Source organism: Solea solea, chromosome 15 (genome assembly GCF_958295425.1).
Source record: "Solea solea chromosome 15, fSolSol10.1, whole genome shotgun sequence".
Taxonomy (NCBI): Eukaryota; Metazoa; Chordata; class Actinopteri; order Pleuronectiformes; family Soleidae; genus Solea; species Solea solea.
In genome coordinates, this window is record NC_081148.1 from 2,156,367 (window position 1) to 2,173,498 (window position 17,132).

The 17,132-nt window shown below is 45.0% G+C and overlaps 2 protein-coding genes across 3 annotated transcripts; one reads left to right on the forward strand and one right to left on the reverse strand.

Moving 5' to 3' along the window:
- The first annotated feature begins 1,031 nt into the window (after positions 1 to 1,031).
- On the forward strand, positions 1,032 to 5,478 carry LOC131473639 (elongation of very long chain fatty acids protein 6-like). The gene is made up of 4 exons (XM_058650997.1): positions 1,032 to 1,191; positions 2,388 to 2,519; positions 4,216 to 4,367; positions 4,454 to 5,478. Exons 1-4 carry the CDS (start codon positions 1,094 to 1,096, stop codon positions 4,882 to 4,884), a joined length of 813 nt encoding a protein of 270 aa, XP_058506980.1. The 5' UTR covers positions 1,032 to 1,093; the 3' UTR covers positions 4,885 to 5,478.
- Positions 5,404 to 14,892, reverse strand: aifm2 (apoptosis inducing factor mitochondria associated 2). Of its 2 annotated transcripts, none has more exons than XM_058650992.1 (10): positions 14,846 to 14,892; positions 14,001 to 14,166; positions 11,583 to 11,759; positions 11,397 to 11,512; positions 10,401 to 10,520; positions 6,463 to 6,555; positions 6,286 to 6,394; positions 6,067 to 6,219; positions 5,768 to 5,968; positions 5,404 to 5,688 (listed from the first exon to the last, which is right to left on the reverse strand). In XM_058650992.1, exons 3-10 carry the CDS (start codon positions 11,755 to 11,757, stop codon positions 5,534 to 5,536), a joined length of 1,122 nt encoding a protein of 373 aa, XP_058506975.1. In that variant the 5' UTR covers positions 11,758 to 11,759; positions 14,001 to 14,166; positions 14,846 to 14,892; the 3' UTR covers positions 5,404 to 5,533. The 2 variants fall into 2 exon arrangements, with proteins under 2 accessions (XP_058506975.1, XP_058506974.1); XM_058650991.1 differs by having other exon boundaries at positions 14,524 to 14,878.
- Positions 14,893 to 17,132: the final 2,240 nt, after the last annotated feature.

A 17,132-nucleotide genomic window follows, 5' to 3' on the forward strand; every position in this document is an offset into this window, starting at 1 on the left:
GGTGAACCAGGTTTTTAACTCGGAGAGACAAGAGGTGAGGGAGGGGGGTGGTAGTGTGGAATTTGGTTTGCAGGAAAGGTAGAGCTGGGTGTCATCCGCGAAGCAGTGGAACTGGATATTGAATTTACGCAGGATGTGGCCAAGGGGGAGGAGATAGATGATGAAGAGAGGGAAGAAGAGGGGCCCCAGGACAGATCCCTGGGGCCCCCTCTACAGGTGCCCCAGTCACTACAGGTGAAGTGAAAGATTTGAGCTGTACAAACTGAGTGTGGCCTGTGAGGTAAGAGTGGAACCAGCTGAGGGGAGTGTGGGAGACGCCAATGGAGGAGAGTCTACTGAGGAAGATGAGGTGTGAGATGGTGTCGAAGGCAGCACTCAGATCGAGGAAGATGAGGATGGAGACAGAACCAGAATCAGCTGCAGTGAGGAGGTCGTTGGTGATTTTGATTAGGGCGGTCTCTGTGCTGTGACGGGGGGCGGACACCAGACTGGAAAGGCTCGTGTAGTGAATGGAGGGACAGGTGAGAGTGGAATTGGGTGGCAACAGTTTTTTCAAGGATTTTGGAAATAAAATGTAAGTTAGAAATGGGGCGGAGGTTATCGTGATTGTTGGGGTCAGAACCGGGTTTCTTTAATATGGGGGTGACAGCGGCAGTTTTGAAAAGTGAAGGGACTACTCCGGATGAAAGTGAGGAGTGGATAATAGCGGATATGAGGGGGAGCAGGATTTGACTAGGGTTGTGGGGAGGGGGTCGAGCTGGCTTTGATTTGTGTCTGAGGTCGGAGATTTCAGAGGTCGTGGGAAGAAGAAAACTGGAGAAAAGATGACAAGGAGGAGAAGGTTCAGATGGGGAGAGAGGTGGCGAATTGTGATGTAGGTGCTGATGGATGTTATGGATTTTCTGGTTGAAATGGGCCGTTATGGAGTTGCAGGTTTCTGTGAAACCTGCAACTCCAAGAGGAAAACAAGAAACCTGAATGAGAACAGGTCATTCCTGAGGCCCCGCCCACTGTTGACAGGTCTTTAAATTGGCGGCTGCAGGTGCGCGACCGGCTCAGACGCCGCGGTTCTCTCTGCGGTCACTCGGCGAACATGTACCCGGACAACGACACCATTGCGCCGCTGAGCGAGTTCAGCTTTGAGCGGCGCTTTGACGACAGAGACGCGGTTCAGTGGATGCAGCAAAACTGGTGAGTCACGTTTCCTCTTCATCTTTAACATGACTCTGAGCTTTTTGCTGAAACTGTCTTTCCGCCGTGTGGTGTCGCTATGCCCTGAACTCCATTCACAAATCTGTGTAAATAACGCACATTTGTTGTAGAAAAACAAATGATAAATGTTTAGAATGAATCTGAGTGACGTTTCTGGATGTTCCGGTCCCGGGTGTTGCTTCGGCGTTGGTCACGTTCAGAAACGGATTCTCATTTGAATACGTTTCCACCTAAACCGGTTCATTCGAAACCAAAGCGGACCCGAGGAGACGGGGTGAACAGGGTAGACGGCAATCTCCTCTGCTTGTTTTTATTGAAATGGAGTCAAAGTGTTTATGTTTGGTTTAAGCCGAAAAGAGTAGCTCATGTTGATTAATTAGAGATGAATTGAAGTTTCGTGTCTACATCAGCTCGAACCCGTAAAAAAAAAAACAGGGTTTAGTGAAGCACGGATTTAAGTTGAAGATCCCTGGGATTACAAAGAGGTGAAACACAGCTGAGTCACAATGAAGTGATGTCACACATTCCACAGCTGACGAAACCGTGACGTCAGCAATCAATGAGTTGTGTTTTAAAAAATGTCAAAAAGTGTTTGTTTTTGAACTTTCAATAGTCTGTGTGTGCTCTGTGTGTGTGTGTGTGCTCTGTGTGTGCTGTGTGTGTCCTCTGTGTGTGTGTGTGTGTGCTGTGTGTGCTCTGTGTGTGTGTGTGTGTGCTGTGTGTGCTCTGTGTGTGTGTGTGTGTGCTGTGTGTGCTCTGTGTGTGTGTGTGTGTGTGCTCTGTGTGTGCTCTGTGTGTGTGTGTGTGTGTGCTCTGTGTGCTGTGTGTGCTCTGTGTGTGCTCTGTGTGTGTGTGCGCTCTGTGTGTGTGCTGTGTGCTCTGTGTGTGTGTGTGCTCTGTGTGTGCTCTGTGTGTGCTCTGTGTGTGCTCTGTGTGTGCTCTGTGTGTGTGTGCTCTGTGTGTGCTCTCTGTGTGTGTGTGTGTGTGTGTGTGTGCTCTGTGTGTGCTCTGTGTGTGCTCTGTGTGTGCTCTGTGTGTGTGTGCTCTGTGTGTGCTCTCTGTGTGTGTGTGTGTGTGTGTGTGTGCTCTGTGTGTGCTCTGTGTGTGCTGTGTGTGCTCTGTGTGTCCTCTGTGGCTCTTGAACTCATCCCAGTTGTGTTGAACGTTTGTCGCAGGAGTAAAGCGTTTGTGTTCAGCGCTCTTTACGCCGCCCTGGTGTTCGCTGGGCAGCACTACATGAGGCCGCGACCCAAACTGAACCTGAGGCGTCCTCTCGTCCTCTGGTCACTGTGTCTGGCTCTGTTCAGGTAACACACACACACACACACACACACACACACACACACACACACACACACACACACACACACACACACACACAAACACAAACACAAACGCGCACACACACACACAGGCGTTACCATGGAGACGCCGGACACTGTGCCCGCCTTTAACAATCTGCGTGGTCGCACTTGCGTTCTCGACGTTGCGTTCTCTTCGTCGTGTTTTCCTCATCGCGTTCTCTGCGTGTCGTTCTCCGCGTGGTGTTTTACTCGCGTTCTCTGCGTCGTGTTTTTCCGCGTGGCGTTCTCTGCATGTCGCTTTACTTGCGTTCTCTGCGTCGTGTTTTACTCGCGTTCTCTGCGTCGTGTGTTCCGCGTGGCGTTCTCTGCATGTCGCTTTACTCGCGTTCTCTGCGTCGTGTTTTACTCGCGTTCTCTGCGTCGTGTTCTACTCGCGTTCTCTGCGGCGTGTTCTCCTCGCGTTCTCTGCGGCGTGTTCTCCTCGCGTTCTCTGCAGCATGTTTTCCTCATCGCGTTTTCCGCGCCGCGGTCTCTGCGTGGCATTTTACTTGCGTTCTCTGTGTCGTGTTTTCCACGAGGCCTTCTCTGCGTGGCGTTTTACTCGCGTTCTCTGCGTGTCGTTCTCCGCGTGGTGTTTTACTCGCGTTCTCTGCGTCGTGTTTTTCCGCGTGGCGTTCTCTGCATGTCGCTTTACTTGCGTTCTCTGCGTCGTGTTTTACTCGCGTTCTCTGCGTCGTGTGTTCCGCGTGGCGTTCTCTGCATGTCGCTTTACTCGCGTTCTCTGCGTCGTGTTTTACTCGCGTTCTCTGCGTCGTGTTCTACTCGCGTTCTCTGCGGCGTGTTCTCCTCGCGTTCTCTGCGGCGTGTTCTCCTCGCGTTCTCTGCAGCATGTTTTCCTCATCGCGTTTTCCGCGCCGCGGTCTCTGCGTGGCATTTTACTTGCGTTCTCTGTGTCGTGTTTTCCGCGAGGCCTTCTCTGCGTGGCGTTTTACTCGCGTTCTCTGCGTGGCGTTTTACTCGCGTTCTCTGCGTGGCGTTTTACTCGTGTTCTCTGCGTGGCGTTTAAACTTGCGTTCTCTGCGTGGCGTTTTACTCGCGATCTCTGCGTGGCTTTTAAACTTGCGTTCTCTGCGTGGCGTTTTACTCGCGTTCTCTGCGTCGTGTTTTCCGCGTGGCCTTCTCTGCGTGGCGTTTTACTCGCGTTCTCTGCATGGCGTTTTACTCGCGTTCTCTGCATGGCGTTTTACTCGCGTGGCGTTCTCTGCGTGGCGTTTTACTCGCGTTCTCTGCGTCATGTTCTACTCGCGTTCTCTGCGGTGTGTTCTCCTCGCGTTCTCTGCGGTGTGTTCTCCTCGCGTTCTCTGCGGCATGTTTTCCGCGCCGCGGTCTCTGCGTGGCATTTTACTTGCGTTCTCTGTGTCGTGTTTTCCGCGCCGCGGTCTCCGCGTGGCGTTTGCCTTGCGTTCTCCGCGTGGCGTTTTACTCGCGTTCTCTGCGTCGTGTTCTACTCGCGTTCTCTGCGGCATGTTTTCCTCATCGCGTTCTCTGCGTCGTGTTTTCCTCGCCGTGTTTTCCGCGCCGCGGCCTCTGCGTGGCGTTTGCCTCGCGTTCTCCGCATGGCGTTTTACTCACGATCTCCGCGTGGTGTTTGCCTCATGTTCTCTTTACGTGTTTCTGAACATGTCTGTGTTGTGTGCAGCATCATCGGAGCGGTCCGCACAGGTTCCTACATGTTACACGTCCTGAGCAGCGCCGGGTTCCGCAGTTCCGTGTGTGACCAGAGTTTCTACCGCGGCCCGGTCAGCAGGTTCTGGGCGTACGCCTTCGTCCTGAGCAAAGCTCCAGAACTCGGTGGGTCACATGATTCCGGAAGTTGTCGTGTTTTTTGTTTGATCTTCTCGTCGTGTGGACTGACGTGTCTGTGGCGCCCCCCGCAGGTGACACTGCGTTCATCGTGCTGAGGAAGCAGAAGCTGTTGTTCCTGCACTGGTACCATCACATCACCGTGCTGCTTTACTCCTGGTACTCGTACAAAGACATGGTGGCCGGCGGCGGCTGGTTCATGACCATGAACTACACCGTGCACGCGCTCATGTACAGCTACTACACGGCGCGCGCCGCCGGCCTGCGGGTGCCCCGCCCCTTCGCCGTGGTCATCACCAGTGCTCAGATGGCTCAGATGGCGATGGGGCTGACCGTGTGTGGGCTGGTCTACGGCTGGATGCCGCAGGGCGATTGCCCCTCCCACATGGACAATGTCAGGTGGGCGGCGCTCATGTACCTCAGCTACCTGCTGCTATTCTCCAACTTCTTCTACCACGCCTACCTGCGTCACCACGGCGGCAAGATAACGGAGAAGACGGAGTAGATGAGGAATGGTTGCCTAGCAACTGAAACTAACTATTTTAATTTAATGATTATTTTGGATTATGTTGTGGAGGAGGAGTCTGGGGTCAAAGGTCACAATTGGTTTGCACATGTTTTCACGCGGGTTGGACGGGTTTCACCCACTGGCCCCTCCCCCCATCAGCTGAGGAGGAGGTTAAGCCGACCCCCTTCGTCTCATTCACTCAGTGACAGAACACCCGTTTACACACGTAACCATGGCAACACATGGAAGTATTGATCAGTGATTGGATCGTCACATGTTTTGTTTAAGACTCCGCCTCCTCCATCGTGTGTGTGTGTGTGTGTGTGTGTGTGTGTGTGTGTGTGTGTGTGTGTGTGTGTGTGTGTGTGTGTGTGTGTGTGTGTGTGTGTGTGTGTGTGTGTGTGTGTGTGTGTGTGTGTGTGTGTGTGTGTGTGTGTGTGTGTGTGTGTGTGTGTGTGTGTGTGTGGATTGACAGCTCCTGTCTCAGGTGTTTGTTGAAACCATGACGACGAGATCAAAGGTTTATTTATTTTATTTTTTGTTTGTAAAAAGAAAATAAACAAAGTAAATAAAAAGTGATTATTGATCGTTCACCGTGTGTGTTATTGTGTGTGCGTTGTTATAGTGTGTGTGTGCGCGCGCGGTGTTATTGTGTGTATTTCTGCTTCATGTCTCTCCAGCTCTTCCACAGCAGGAGATCACGACTTTTCCCCAGGACGACGAGGAACCTCGGCAGCTTCCAGCCGTTAAACTGTCCCACGCCGTCATCACGACCCATCGCCAGCAACATGGTGATGTTACCTAGCAACCACACACAGCTACAGTCACCTTACCTAGCAACCACATGCCTTGCAGCTCCATCAGCTGTGTGTATATGTACCTGTGTTATACGATGTCAGCTCCTCCCCCTTCAGACCTTTGACGATGTTGCTAACGGCGACCGCGGCGTGCAGCTGGGCGTGGTACGCCATCTTGGGCTCGTGGATGTGGGCGCAGTCTCCGGCGGCAAACACGTTGGTGAAACCGTGAACCTGCAGGTGCTGGTTGACCTTCAGAGCGCCGCTGACCATCATGCTCTCACCTGTCACAGTGATGTCACAGTGATGTCACAGTGATGTCACAGTGATTCACACGTCAGAGGAAATTTCAGAGAAACCCGAGCGTCTGTCTCTGACTCACTGAGGTCGTCTCTGTACGCCGCGGCGTTGACCTTCAGGCCTGAGCAGTCGATGATCAGGTCACAGGTCAAAGTTCGTCCTCTGTCTGTGGTCACCATTGTGTTCTTGCGCGTGGCGTTCAGCTGCAGCTGCGACAGATCCTTCACTTTGTGACCTGAAACAAACGTGTGACGTCACTGTGACATCACTGTGACATCACAGCGGGTCCCATGGTACATACCCAGCAGAAGCTCCACCCCTTTCCTCAGCAGAACCTCTTTGGCCTCCTGTCGGACACTGGGCAGCAGCTCCGGGTCGGCCAGTCCAATTCTGGAGTGAACCAGAACCACCTGAAGAGCAGAGGTCAAAGGTCACAAATCAGAGCAGACATTCTGATCAGAGGTCAGCGTTGGGTCACCTTCTTCTCTGGATACTCCGTCTTGATCTCGGCCGCCATCTCGACACCACTGGAGCCGCCGCCCACCACCAAGACTGAGTCTGCGGTCTGGACCTGCGCGCGCACACACACACACACACACAGAAACAATTTCAATTCAATGTTATTTGTATAGCGCCAAATCCTAACATACATGATCTCAGGTGTGTACATAGACAACATCAAGGAGAGCAGAGAAACACAACAGTTCACACAATGAGCAAACACTAGGCATCAGTGGAGAGAAAAAACTCCCTCTTAACAGAAGAAGAAATCTCTGACAGAACCAGACTCACACATGTGCAGCATCTGCCTCGACCGGTCGGGGTGAAAGGAAAATGGGGGACAGAAAGGGGGGAGAGAAAGGACAAGAGGGAGATGAGGTAGAGACAGAAGAGAGAGAGAGACCAGGAGCAGATACACAACAACTGTATCAAGTTATAAGTTTATACAGTTAATGATATCGACTTTTAATTATAGCACAATAATAATGGTGATGATATGTATGATATGGATAGCCTCGAAAACTGGATCTGGATCCTGCAACCTGCAAGATGAGAATACAGAGAGAGAGAGAGGGAAGGAAGGAAGGACACAAACTAGGGAGAGAAAGAGACAAGGTTAATGACATATAAAAGTCATATTCATACCCTGAGTGTGAGAGGGTGAATGTGCGTGCACCACAGGAAAATCCCTCAGCAGTCTAGTTCTATAGCAGCAGAACTAAGAGATGGTCCAGGTTTCCCTGAACCAGCTCTAACTATAAGCTTTATCAAAAAGGAAACTTTAAATACAGAGAGAGGCTCCGCCTCCCGAACTGTCATTGGAAGCTGGTTCCACAGGAGAGGGGGAGCCTGGTAACTGAAGGCTCCGCCTCCCATTCTGCTCTTACAGACTCTGGGAACCACAAGTAAACCTGTATTTTGTGACCTAAGTGGTCTGTTAGGGTGATAAGGTAAGACTAGGTCTTTCAGGTATGAAGGGGCGTGACCATTAAGTGCTTTGTACGTGAGGAGGAGGAGTTTATATTGAATTCTAAACTGTGGGTGGAGCCAGTGTAGAGAAGCTAACACTGGAGTTATATGGTCTCTCTTTCTAGTTCCTGTCAGAACTGGTGCTGCAGCATTTTGAATGAACTGAAGGGTTCTAACAGACTTGTTGGAACATCCTGATAATAAGGAGTTACAGTAATCTAATCTAGATGTAACAAAAGCATGAACTAGTTTTTCAGCATCCTGTAAAGACAGAATGTTTCTAATGTCAAGGACAGTGTGTCATGGCCGCGCTTCCTGCGCACGTCGCTCCTGTGGTGGATTCCACGCTCGTCGCTGCAGGCTCTTCTCGTCGGCTGCATTCTTCAAGCAGTCTTCAGACTTGTGTTTTTATCATGCAAAGTTTGGACCGAAGGCTCTTAAATGACAACACTTATAGTTCATGTAAACAGAGCATCAACGTAAGGGTCATAACATTGGTAGTTCACATAAACGGAGCATCAGTGAATGGCTCTTATAGTGAGCGTATGATATTTTCCATGTGATATGTCTTTATGTTCTGAGTGCAGCAAGAGGAAGTGAGAAACTCATGTTAGGAGTGTCTATATAGTTTAAATGTAATTAAATAAACATTGGCTTTGAAACAATATGCATTTCTTCTTGTCTTTTCTATTTGTGGTTATAGGAGCCTGTGGTATGAACATTAAAGATTTTCAGACATTAATCATTTTTAAGGGTCTTGTGAAAGTCAGATGTTAAATTAAAAATGAAAAGAAATCATCTTACCATTGCTCATTTTAATTTTATTGTTCATGGTTTTACTGTAACTTTTTTCTTATAAGTTTTAAAAATTCTCTGCTGCCTCATGGGTTGCCCTTCATTTAAAACAATCTCAAACTTGAAACTGGACAGGAAGTCTTTGTGTTTTGTTACAAAAAACATTATAAATCATGTCTCAGGGGACTACAAAGCTGCAAAAAACAAACAAGAAACTACTATTCATTTTGCTTTTTTCTGTTATTCATCCATTTTGGAGTGTAAGTATCGCTCCATGCTATCTAAGAGGGGACTTGTGTCATTATTCACCAGCCAACAGTGGACTTGTGTCGTTCCATACAGTACAAGTGTGGACTTTTTTTTTCTGTAATGTGTATTAAAAAGCAACACATTACATTCTTATATTTGCAGATTATTTTTGGCATAAATTACATTTTTTTTTAAACTGACTGCAAGCCAGGGCTTTAAAAAAATGCATCAGGAGTTTATTAGGACTGAACATTTTTAAAAGTCTAGCACAAGTCTGATGTTAGAGTGATTGAAAAGGAAATTCTCCATTGTATTTCTACCTTAATGCTTGTTACTTTCTTTTCTAGGGTTTTAAACTGGGTAGAAAATGCCCTTTTAGCCTGTATGTGTTTTACAAAAAACTTAATAAACCTCTGTCTCAAGACATACTTTCTTTAACCTTTATTTAACCAGATAAAAGACCCATTGAGATCAAGATCTCTTTCACAAGGGTGACCTGGCCAAGAAAGGCAGCAGCACACATCGTAGTTAAATAAAAAACAGGAAGACAGCAACTACAATACAAACATGGAAATACAAGAGTACAACTAGACAAACATAAAGTCCAAGAGTTGTGGTCACAGTAACAATTTAAGAACATTTTTTTCTTTTCTGAGCGGAAAGCTCCCAGTGAAATAAGAGCATGCAATTTAAGTTCAGTTTGGAGGGTATTCCAAGCAGAGGGGGCAGAGAAACTGAAAGCTTTTTTCCCATTTTGGTCCGAACGCGTGGAGCAGACAAGTGCAAAATGTCTTTGGAACGTACGGCATAATGGCTTCAGGTCCGCTGAAGAAAAGTGCTTAAATAGGTAGGAACCAAGCCGAGAAGAGCCTTATAGACCAAAGTCATCCAGTGTGTGTTGCGTCTTACAGACAGAGAGGACATGGAAGCTTTGGCATACTTTAGCTGCGACTAAAAAACTAAACAAACTAAAAACTACTATTCATTTTGCTTTTTTCTGTTATTCATCCAAATTGGAGTGTAAGTATCGCTCCATGCTATCTTGTGTCATTATTCACCAACCACAACAAACTAATTGTTTTCCTTTAAGTAAAGACTGAGCACACAAGTTGAAAACTGACATCCAGGCCTTGTGAAAACTGGTTTGGTGAGTATTCTGGGGCTGAAAATTTGGAACGGTCTAGTCAAAATCGGATGTTAAGTCAGACTCTAAATATGTTATTGCTTATTTAAAATAGAAAAGAAAGGTTAATTCTTCTGACCATTTTATTTCAAATTTTATCCCTTTCTTTTTCTTTTTAATATTTTAAAATGCATATTGCTCTCCTGCTTTCTGGGCAGTCCTTTATTTTAATACAGTGTCAAGCTTGAAACTTATCTACTTGAAATCTCCGAAAGCTGAACCTTTATATTTTGTGTTTCAATAGACAGGTTTCTTCACTAAGTAGTTTGATGAATAGTCCTGCTACTATCTGAGAGACTGTCTGGGGCTGCGAGCCATTCAGACAATGGAGGAGTGTTAAGAAATGACGTGTGTGAATGAGGTGTTAAAATCCCTGCTCCAGCCACCAGGAGTGCTGCTGAGTATGAGCTTTAACACTCACACACTTCCAAGTCCCCACTTTGCTTAATATTAAATAAATTCACCAGAGCGTCTTAGACATGATTTTAGGTTGTTTTAAAGCATGACAAAGAAGGGACCTGAAAAATGTCCCCTGTTCAACGGTGAGTCCCCTCTTTGTGTGTGTGTAATGACGCCAAAGTCCCCTGTTCTACTGGTTGACGAGTACACACACACACACACACACACACACACACACGAGTCTGGAGTTTTCTGTACCTGCACAGTAACGCGTTGGCATGGTAATGTGGTAACGCGTTGCCGTGGTAACGGTAACATACCTGATGGACAAAGTCCTCGTACGCCTGCACCGCTCTCTGATGTGATGCCACAGTGTTGAACTTTCCAGGAAACGGTCCGTCTGTCCCCGTACACAGGATGAGGTGAGAGTAGTGGATTTCCTGTAGGGGGCAGTATCACAAGTGCTTAAGCCTCATTAGCGCCACCTACAGTGTTGATGAATGAACATATGAAATACTTTTAATAAATGCATATATATTGTTATTGTTTTCACATTTTAAATATTTAACTTCATTTATAAATGTGGAAATAGATATATTAAAGCATTGTAGAGTAGTGTGTGTATATATGTACATATATATATGCATATATTTAAATACAGATACAATGACCGTGCGACTTTAATATAAATCTAAAATTCAAAGTTAAAATAAATAAAACATTAATAATATACAAACATTCAAACTGTCAGGTCAAAATGTTTCCATTAAAAACAAAATAACACGTCAACAACAAATGTATGGATCACACCGAGACGTCATGATGTCATCAGGACAGGCCGAGGTAACGCTGCTCTGCACCGGGCACAGTGAGCGCCGAGCGTCCGCAGAGGCGGAGCTTATCACCTCTGACAAACTATAAATACGTCAGATCTTCATACACAAACCACATGTTTGAATTCTAAATGACTCATTTCTCGCCTCAAATGATCTTAAAACTTTGTTCCGGGACACAGACAAATATTTACTTCAGGTTTATATTTGTATAATCTGCTGCTATGCTCCGCCCAAATGCATTCAAGTACACTCAAGTCACCACCCGATGCATACTTGGTAAAAAGGGCGGAGCCAGAACACTTCCGGGTTTGAGAACCGTACTCGCTGGTCACGGACTTGAGAATAGGAACAGAACTTGGACTGAGTCTGATGACATTTGGAAGTATGGATATTGACAAACAGCCACTCACTTACTTACTCACTCACTCACTCACTCACTCACTCTCTCACTCTCTCACTCTCTCACTCACTCACTCTCACCAGCCCCCCCTGCAGGACGACCGTCTGTCTGTCCGTGTCCACGCGCTCCACTCGACCCTGAACGAAAGCGTCTCCAAACGTCTCGGCGAACGGGATGAACGTCCTCTGAGCGAAACCTGGGTCACAGGGGTCAAAGGTCACACACATATACAGGTGCAGGTCATGACTGAAGGTGTGACGTGTTACCGGGCTGCACCGCCGCTCGCAGCGCCGCCACGTTGTGATGGAACGCATCCCTCATGTCGATGAGCGTGAAGCTGAGGCCCTGACACTGAAGCTGCTGCGCCGCATTCACGCCGCTGAAGCCGCCGCCCACAACCACCACATGGACGTCCTCTACTGACGACAGCTGGGAGCCCATCTCTGCGCACACACACACACACACACAGCAGGGGCCCGTTTCAGAAAGCAGGTTTGAACTCAGAGTTTGTTGAACCTGCTTCTGATTTTCAAACACACCGTCGGCCATTTTGTGTTTGAGACACAAACATGATGTGTCTCTTTATGTTGACCTCAGGGGGGTATTCCATCAACGTAGCTAAGAATTGCCAGACTTAGGTGTAAACTTGAAGCTTGACTAAGCTCCACTTCCCAATCTAGCTCCAAGTCGTTCCATCAAGTGAAATCAGCTGGCTCCACCTGAGGCTTAGTCAAGCCTCACTTGTTAAGCCTCAACTTGTGCACGCCCACAGGGAAAATAAAAAGCCCATTCTAGTCGAGCGCGGAAACTGTGAAAAATGCTGAAAAGCAAGAGGAAAAGAACGTGCAGAGATGTTCTCTGCAGCGGAGCAAACCCTCCTCATGGAGGTATATGAGGATTACAGCCACATAATCCCAAAGAAGGGCAATACCGCTGCAATCAATAAAGCGAGGGATGTGGCGTGGCAGAATATTGGCGACAGGCTGAATGTGTAAGTGACAAAGAAAATTTAGTATTTCAGCATCATCATGTTATATAAATCCTCCATCAAAGGGACAACATATATGGAGACAATAATCTACCAATTGATTTCTTGATGGTTTTTGTTTTAAACTAATCAATTATGTGGACCTATTAATGCAACCAAAGCCCTAAAATGACAAGGAAAATCCCCAAAGAACAAAAAGACAGCCCTAATAAGTAACATTCATATGAACATAATTAAAATAGCATTATTGTTTCACTGCAATGTATGTGAAATTCTCCATATTTGATCATTTGGCAGCCCTAGTAGTAATGTTAGAAAGTGATATTCATCACATTTATCAACTGAATGTTATGCAAATCGATGGGATAGCTTTCATTTATTTCCTGCATGGCCAATTGTATAGAATTGATATCCTTTTCATTTAAGCCTGTCATTTTTACATGCTGTATTTGTGCTACTTCTGTATTTTGTCCCAGATGCTATATGTTGAATTGTTGTATTTTCATTTTATTTGATGTAAAGCACTTTGAATCACCTTGTGCTAAAATGTGCTATATAAAGTAGCCTTGCCTACATTTTTGATAATAATAGGCTACATTTAATCAAAGTATTTTACATGACTCATCACATTTATCATACAATTGATGGTAGATTATTACATGAAGAAATGCAATGTTGGTTATCATTCTATAGGAAATAATCCTATGACAGATCTATTGATTATTTATCTAGAATCATTTTAGCAAATCAAGCAATTCAATGGAGACGAGGAGCCCTATTACAGTAAGTGAATGCAGGTGACAGCAAATCAATCATCTATCTCCTATCAGTCAGAGGCCCTAAACCTTGTTACATCAAAACAATGATGATCTCTTTAAATTTCCTTTTATTATATTTTTTTGCTAATTAGTTTAATTTTGTATTTATTTGTGTCTTATTTTTTATTATATTTTATTTTGGTGATAATGTTCTTTAATGTACTTTTAGATAATATATAATTATTAGTTTAAATCATTTCTTTAATATTTTATTATATATTTTATGTTTTACATATTATTTTATCATTCCAGGACAGTTGTGTGTCTCTGTTTCTGTCTATTGGACATTCTTTGATCATAGATGGTGCTAAGCTTCACTTTTAGCCTGCTACAGACCAGGTTTGCCCGGCAGCATAAGTTACCATGGTTACATGGCTGGCATTCACATTAGCCACCTTGGTGGAACAGGGTTGAGGCTCAGATTGATGGAACGGAAACCTGAGCCACAGTTATGGCTTAGCCATGGTTGAGGCTTAGCCAGAGTCATAGTTTCCATGGTTACTGAGTTGGGGCTAATCTCAGCCTCTTTGATGGAACCGAACTCTCACTCATATTAGCCAGACTTGGCCATTTAAGCTTGGCTTTGCCTTTAGTCTGCTTGATGGAATACCCCCCTGCTTGATGGAATACCCCCCTGCTTGATGGAATACCCCCCAGCTTGATGGAATACCCCCCAGGTGCTGCAGTAAATCAACAAATAAACAAACGTGAGTTAATAAATAAAAGTAGAAACTTCATTGAATCCTCGCGAGACTCTGGAATCCACCGTTACATCAACAACAAACCACGTGGTATCAGATTGGAATCACGTAATCACCCGGGTCGTGCGCGCAGTTTGTAATATTGTGAAACAGAGGCACGTTCACGCTGTCACTCACCTGTTGAACTGTAGCAGGGAAAACCTCCTCACCGCCTTTCGTTTCCTCTTCACTTTACTTTTCTCCCTCTCTCTTCTCTGATGACGACAGCAGCTCTGCAGCCAATCACATCTCACCTTCGTCTCGTCTAGAGGGGCGGGGCTTGCTCTGCTGATGCCTTCAGGTGCTGTAGGAAAAACTAAAGTCACGCGGTGAACTGGAGAAAATCATTGATCAAACAACAAATCGATACTTTCTTATAAAATTTAATTTAATTTAATTTAATTTTGTTTTAAAAAAGAAAAAGACTTAATATCATAAATAAAACACAGATGGTGTTTGAAGTATATGTGAGGGAAATAATTTAAAGGGACAGTACGTGAAATATTCTTTGCAACACACACACGCACACACACAGCCCTGAGCAGAAAAAAAGACACAACTTCCGGTCGCACTTTTATTGTGAAAGGTCTGACCGGACGTGAGTGTGTATATAAACAGTGCTGAGTGTGTGCGGCGCTGGTGGGTCTCGGTCAGTCGTTACCGCTTCTTCTCCGGTTCTGTCGGTGGTTTAACGGCGAACTGAGTCATGGAGGACACATGACCTTTGACCGGAGAAACGAAGAAGAAGAAGACGAAGAAGAGGAGGCGGAGGAGAAAATTTTCCCGCGGTGAGAATAAACCTGTAACTAACGTGACTAACGGTCACCGCAAGAGTTTGAGTCAACTGTTTAAACTGGTTTAACGGTTTGATCTGCCGTTACCGGGAACGGTGTGTGTGTGTGTGTGTGTGTGTGTGTGTTCGTGCAGCCTTTTGTCCGCGCGGCACCGTTGACTGTTCCCATGGTGAAGCTTGCGAGACTCACCGGACAAACCCGAGAGGCTCTCGGACTTTACCGGAGTGAAGTCACTGTGGGGTTAATGTGACGTCATTCAAACCTTCTAACGTATCAGTAACTTTTACTGTTTAAAGTAATTAAATAATTAGTTAAATAAAATGAGTCTTTATTTAATTCTGTGACTTTAATTTTGTGATGTCAGTGATGCTGATTTTACAGCCACAAGGAAAATATGCTAAATACCATGAAAACGATGCTAAATGACCGCAAAAAGATGCTAAATGGCCACAAAAATACACATAATGACCACAATAACATGCTAAAATGTCCACAAAGACATGCCAAAAACATGCCAAAATGTCCACAAAGACATGCTAAAATGCCCACAACGACATGCTAAAATGACCACAAAGACATGCTAAAATGTCCACAAAGACATGCTAAAATGACCACAAAGACATGCTAAAATGACCACAAAGACATGCTAAAATGTCCACAAAGACATGCTAAAATATCCACAAAGACATGCTAAAAGGACCACAAAGACATGCTAAAATGTCCACAAATACATGCTAAAATGTCCACAAAGACATGCTAAAATATCCACAAAGACATGCTAAAAGGACCAGAAAGACATGCTAAAATGACCACAAAGACATGCTAAAATGTCCACAAAGACATGCTAAAATGACCACAAAGACATGCTAAAATGTCCACAAAGACATGCTAAAAACCACAAAGACATGCTAAAATATCCACAAAGAAATGCTAAAAGGACCACAACGACATGCTAAAATGTCCACAAAGACATGCTAAAAACCACAAAGACATGCTAAAATATCCACAAAGAAATGCTAAAAGGACCACAAAGACATGCTAAAACCACAAAGACATGCTAAAATGTCCACAAAGACATGCTAATATGTCCACAAAGACATGCTAACATTTCCACAAAGACATGCTAAAAGGACCACAAGGACATGCTAAAAACCACAAAGACATGCTAAAAGGACCACAAAGACATGCTAAAACCACAAAGACATGCTAAAAAATCCACAAAGACATGCTAAAATGTCCACAAAGACATGCTAACATTTCCACAAAGACATGCTAAAAGGACCAGAAAGACATGCTAAAAACCACAAAGACATGCTAAAATATCCACAAAGACATGCTAAAAACCACAAAGACATGCTAAAATGACCACAAGGACATGCTAAAATATCCACAAAGACATGCTAAAGAACACAAAGACATGCTAAAATGACCACAAGGACATGCTAAAATTACCAAAAAGACATGCTAAAATGACCACAAAGACATGCTAAAATATCCACAAAGACATGCTAAAATATCCACAAAGAAATGCTAAAAGGACCACAAAGACATGCTAAAATGTCCACAAAGACATGCTATAGAATACAAAGACATGCTAAAATGTCCACAAAGACATGCTAAAATGTCCACAAAGACATGCTATAGAATACAAAGACATGCATAAATGACCACAAAGTCATGCTAAAAGGACAACAAAGACATGCTAAAATGTCCACAAAGACATGCATAAATTACCACAAAGACGTGCTTAAATGTCCACAAAGACATGCTAAAAGGACCACAAAGACATGCTAAAAGGTCCACAAAGACATGCTAAAATGTCCACAGAGACATGCTTAAATGTCCACAAAGACATGCTAAAATATCCACAAAGACATGCTAAAGACAATAAAGACATGCTAAAGACAATAAAGACATGCTAAAGACAATAAAGACATGCTAAAATGTCCACAAAGACATGCTAAAGACCACAAAGACATGCTCAAAGGACCACAAAGACATGCTAAAATGTCCACAAAGACAAGCTAAAGACCACAAAGACATGCTAAAATGACCACAAAGACATGCTAAAATGACCACAAAGACATGCTAAAATGTCCACAAAGACATGCTGTGAAAAGGGGGTATTGCACCCCCAATTCACACACGGGATGGGACGCAACAAAGTGCAAAAAGCAGGACACAGCTTCGAGGGTTCAAGTGAAAAAATGGTGCTGGTTTATTGCCAAGTGCGCATCTGCAAAAAAAGAATAAAGAAAATACTTGGAAATCACAAAAATCAAACCAGCCCTTCATAGGCAAAACAAAACTCCCTTGGAGAGGCACGGAAAAGGCAACCTCACAGCAAGCTGACCTACAGCCATATGAAAGCACTCAGCCCATCCCGTCTCCCCACTAGCTTTAAATAAGCCTACCAATCAGCTACTCATTGGGAGAACTCACTCGGATAGGTAACACATCTCCAAGCACAATCATT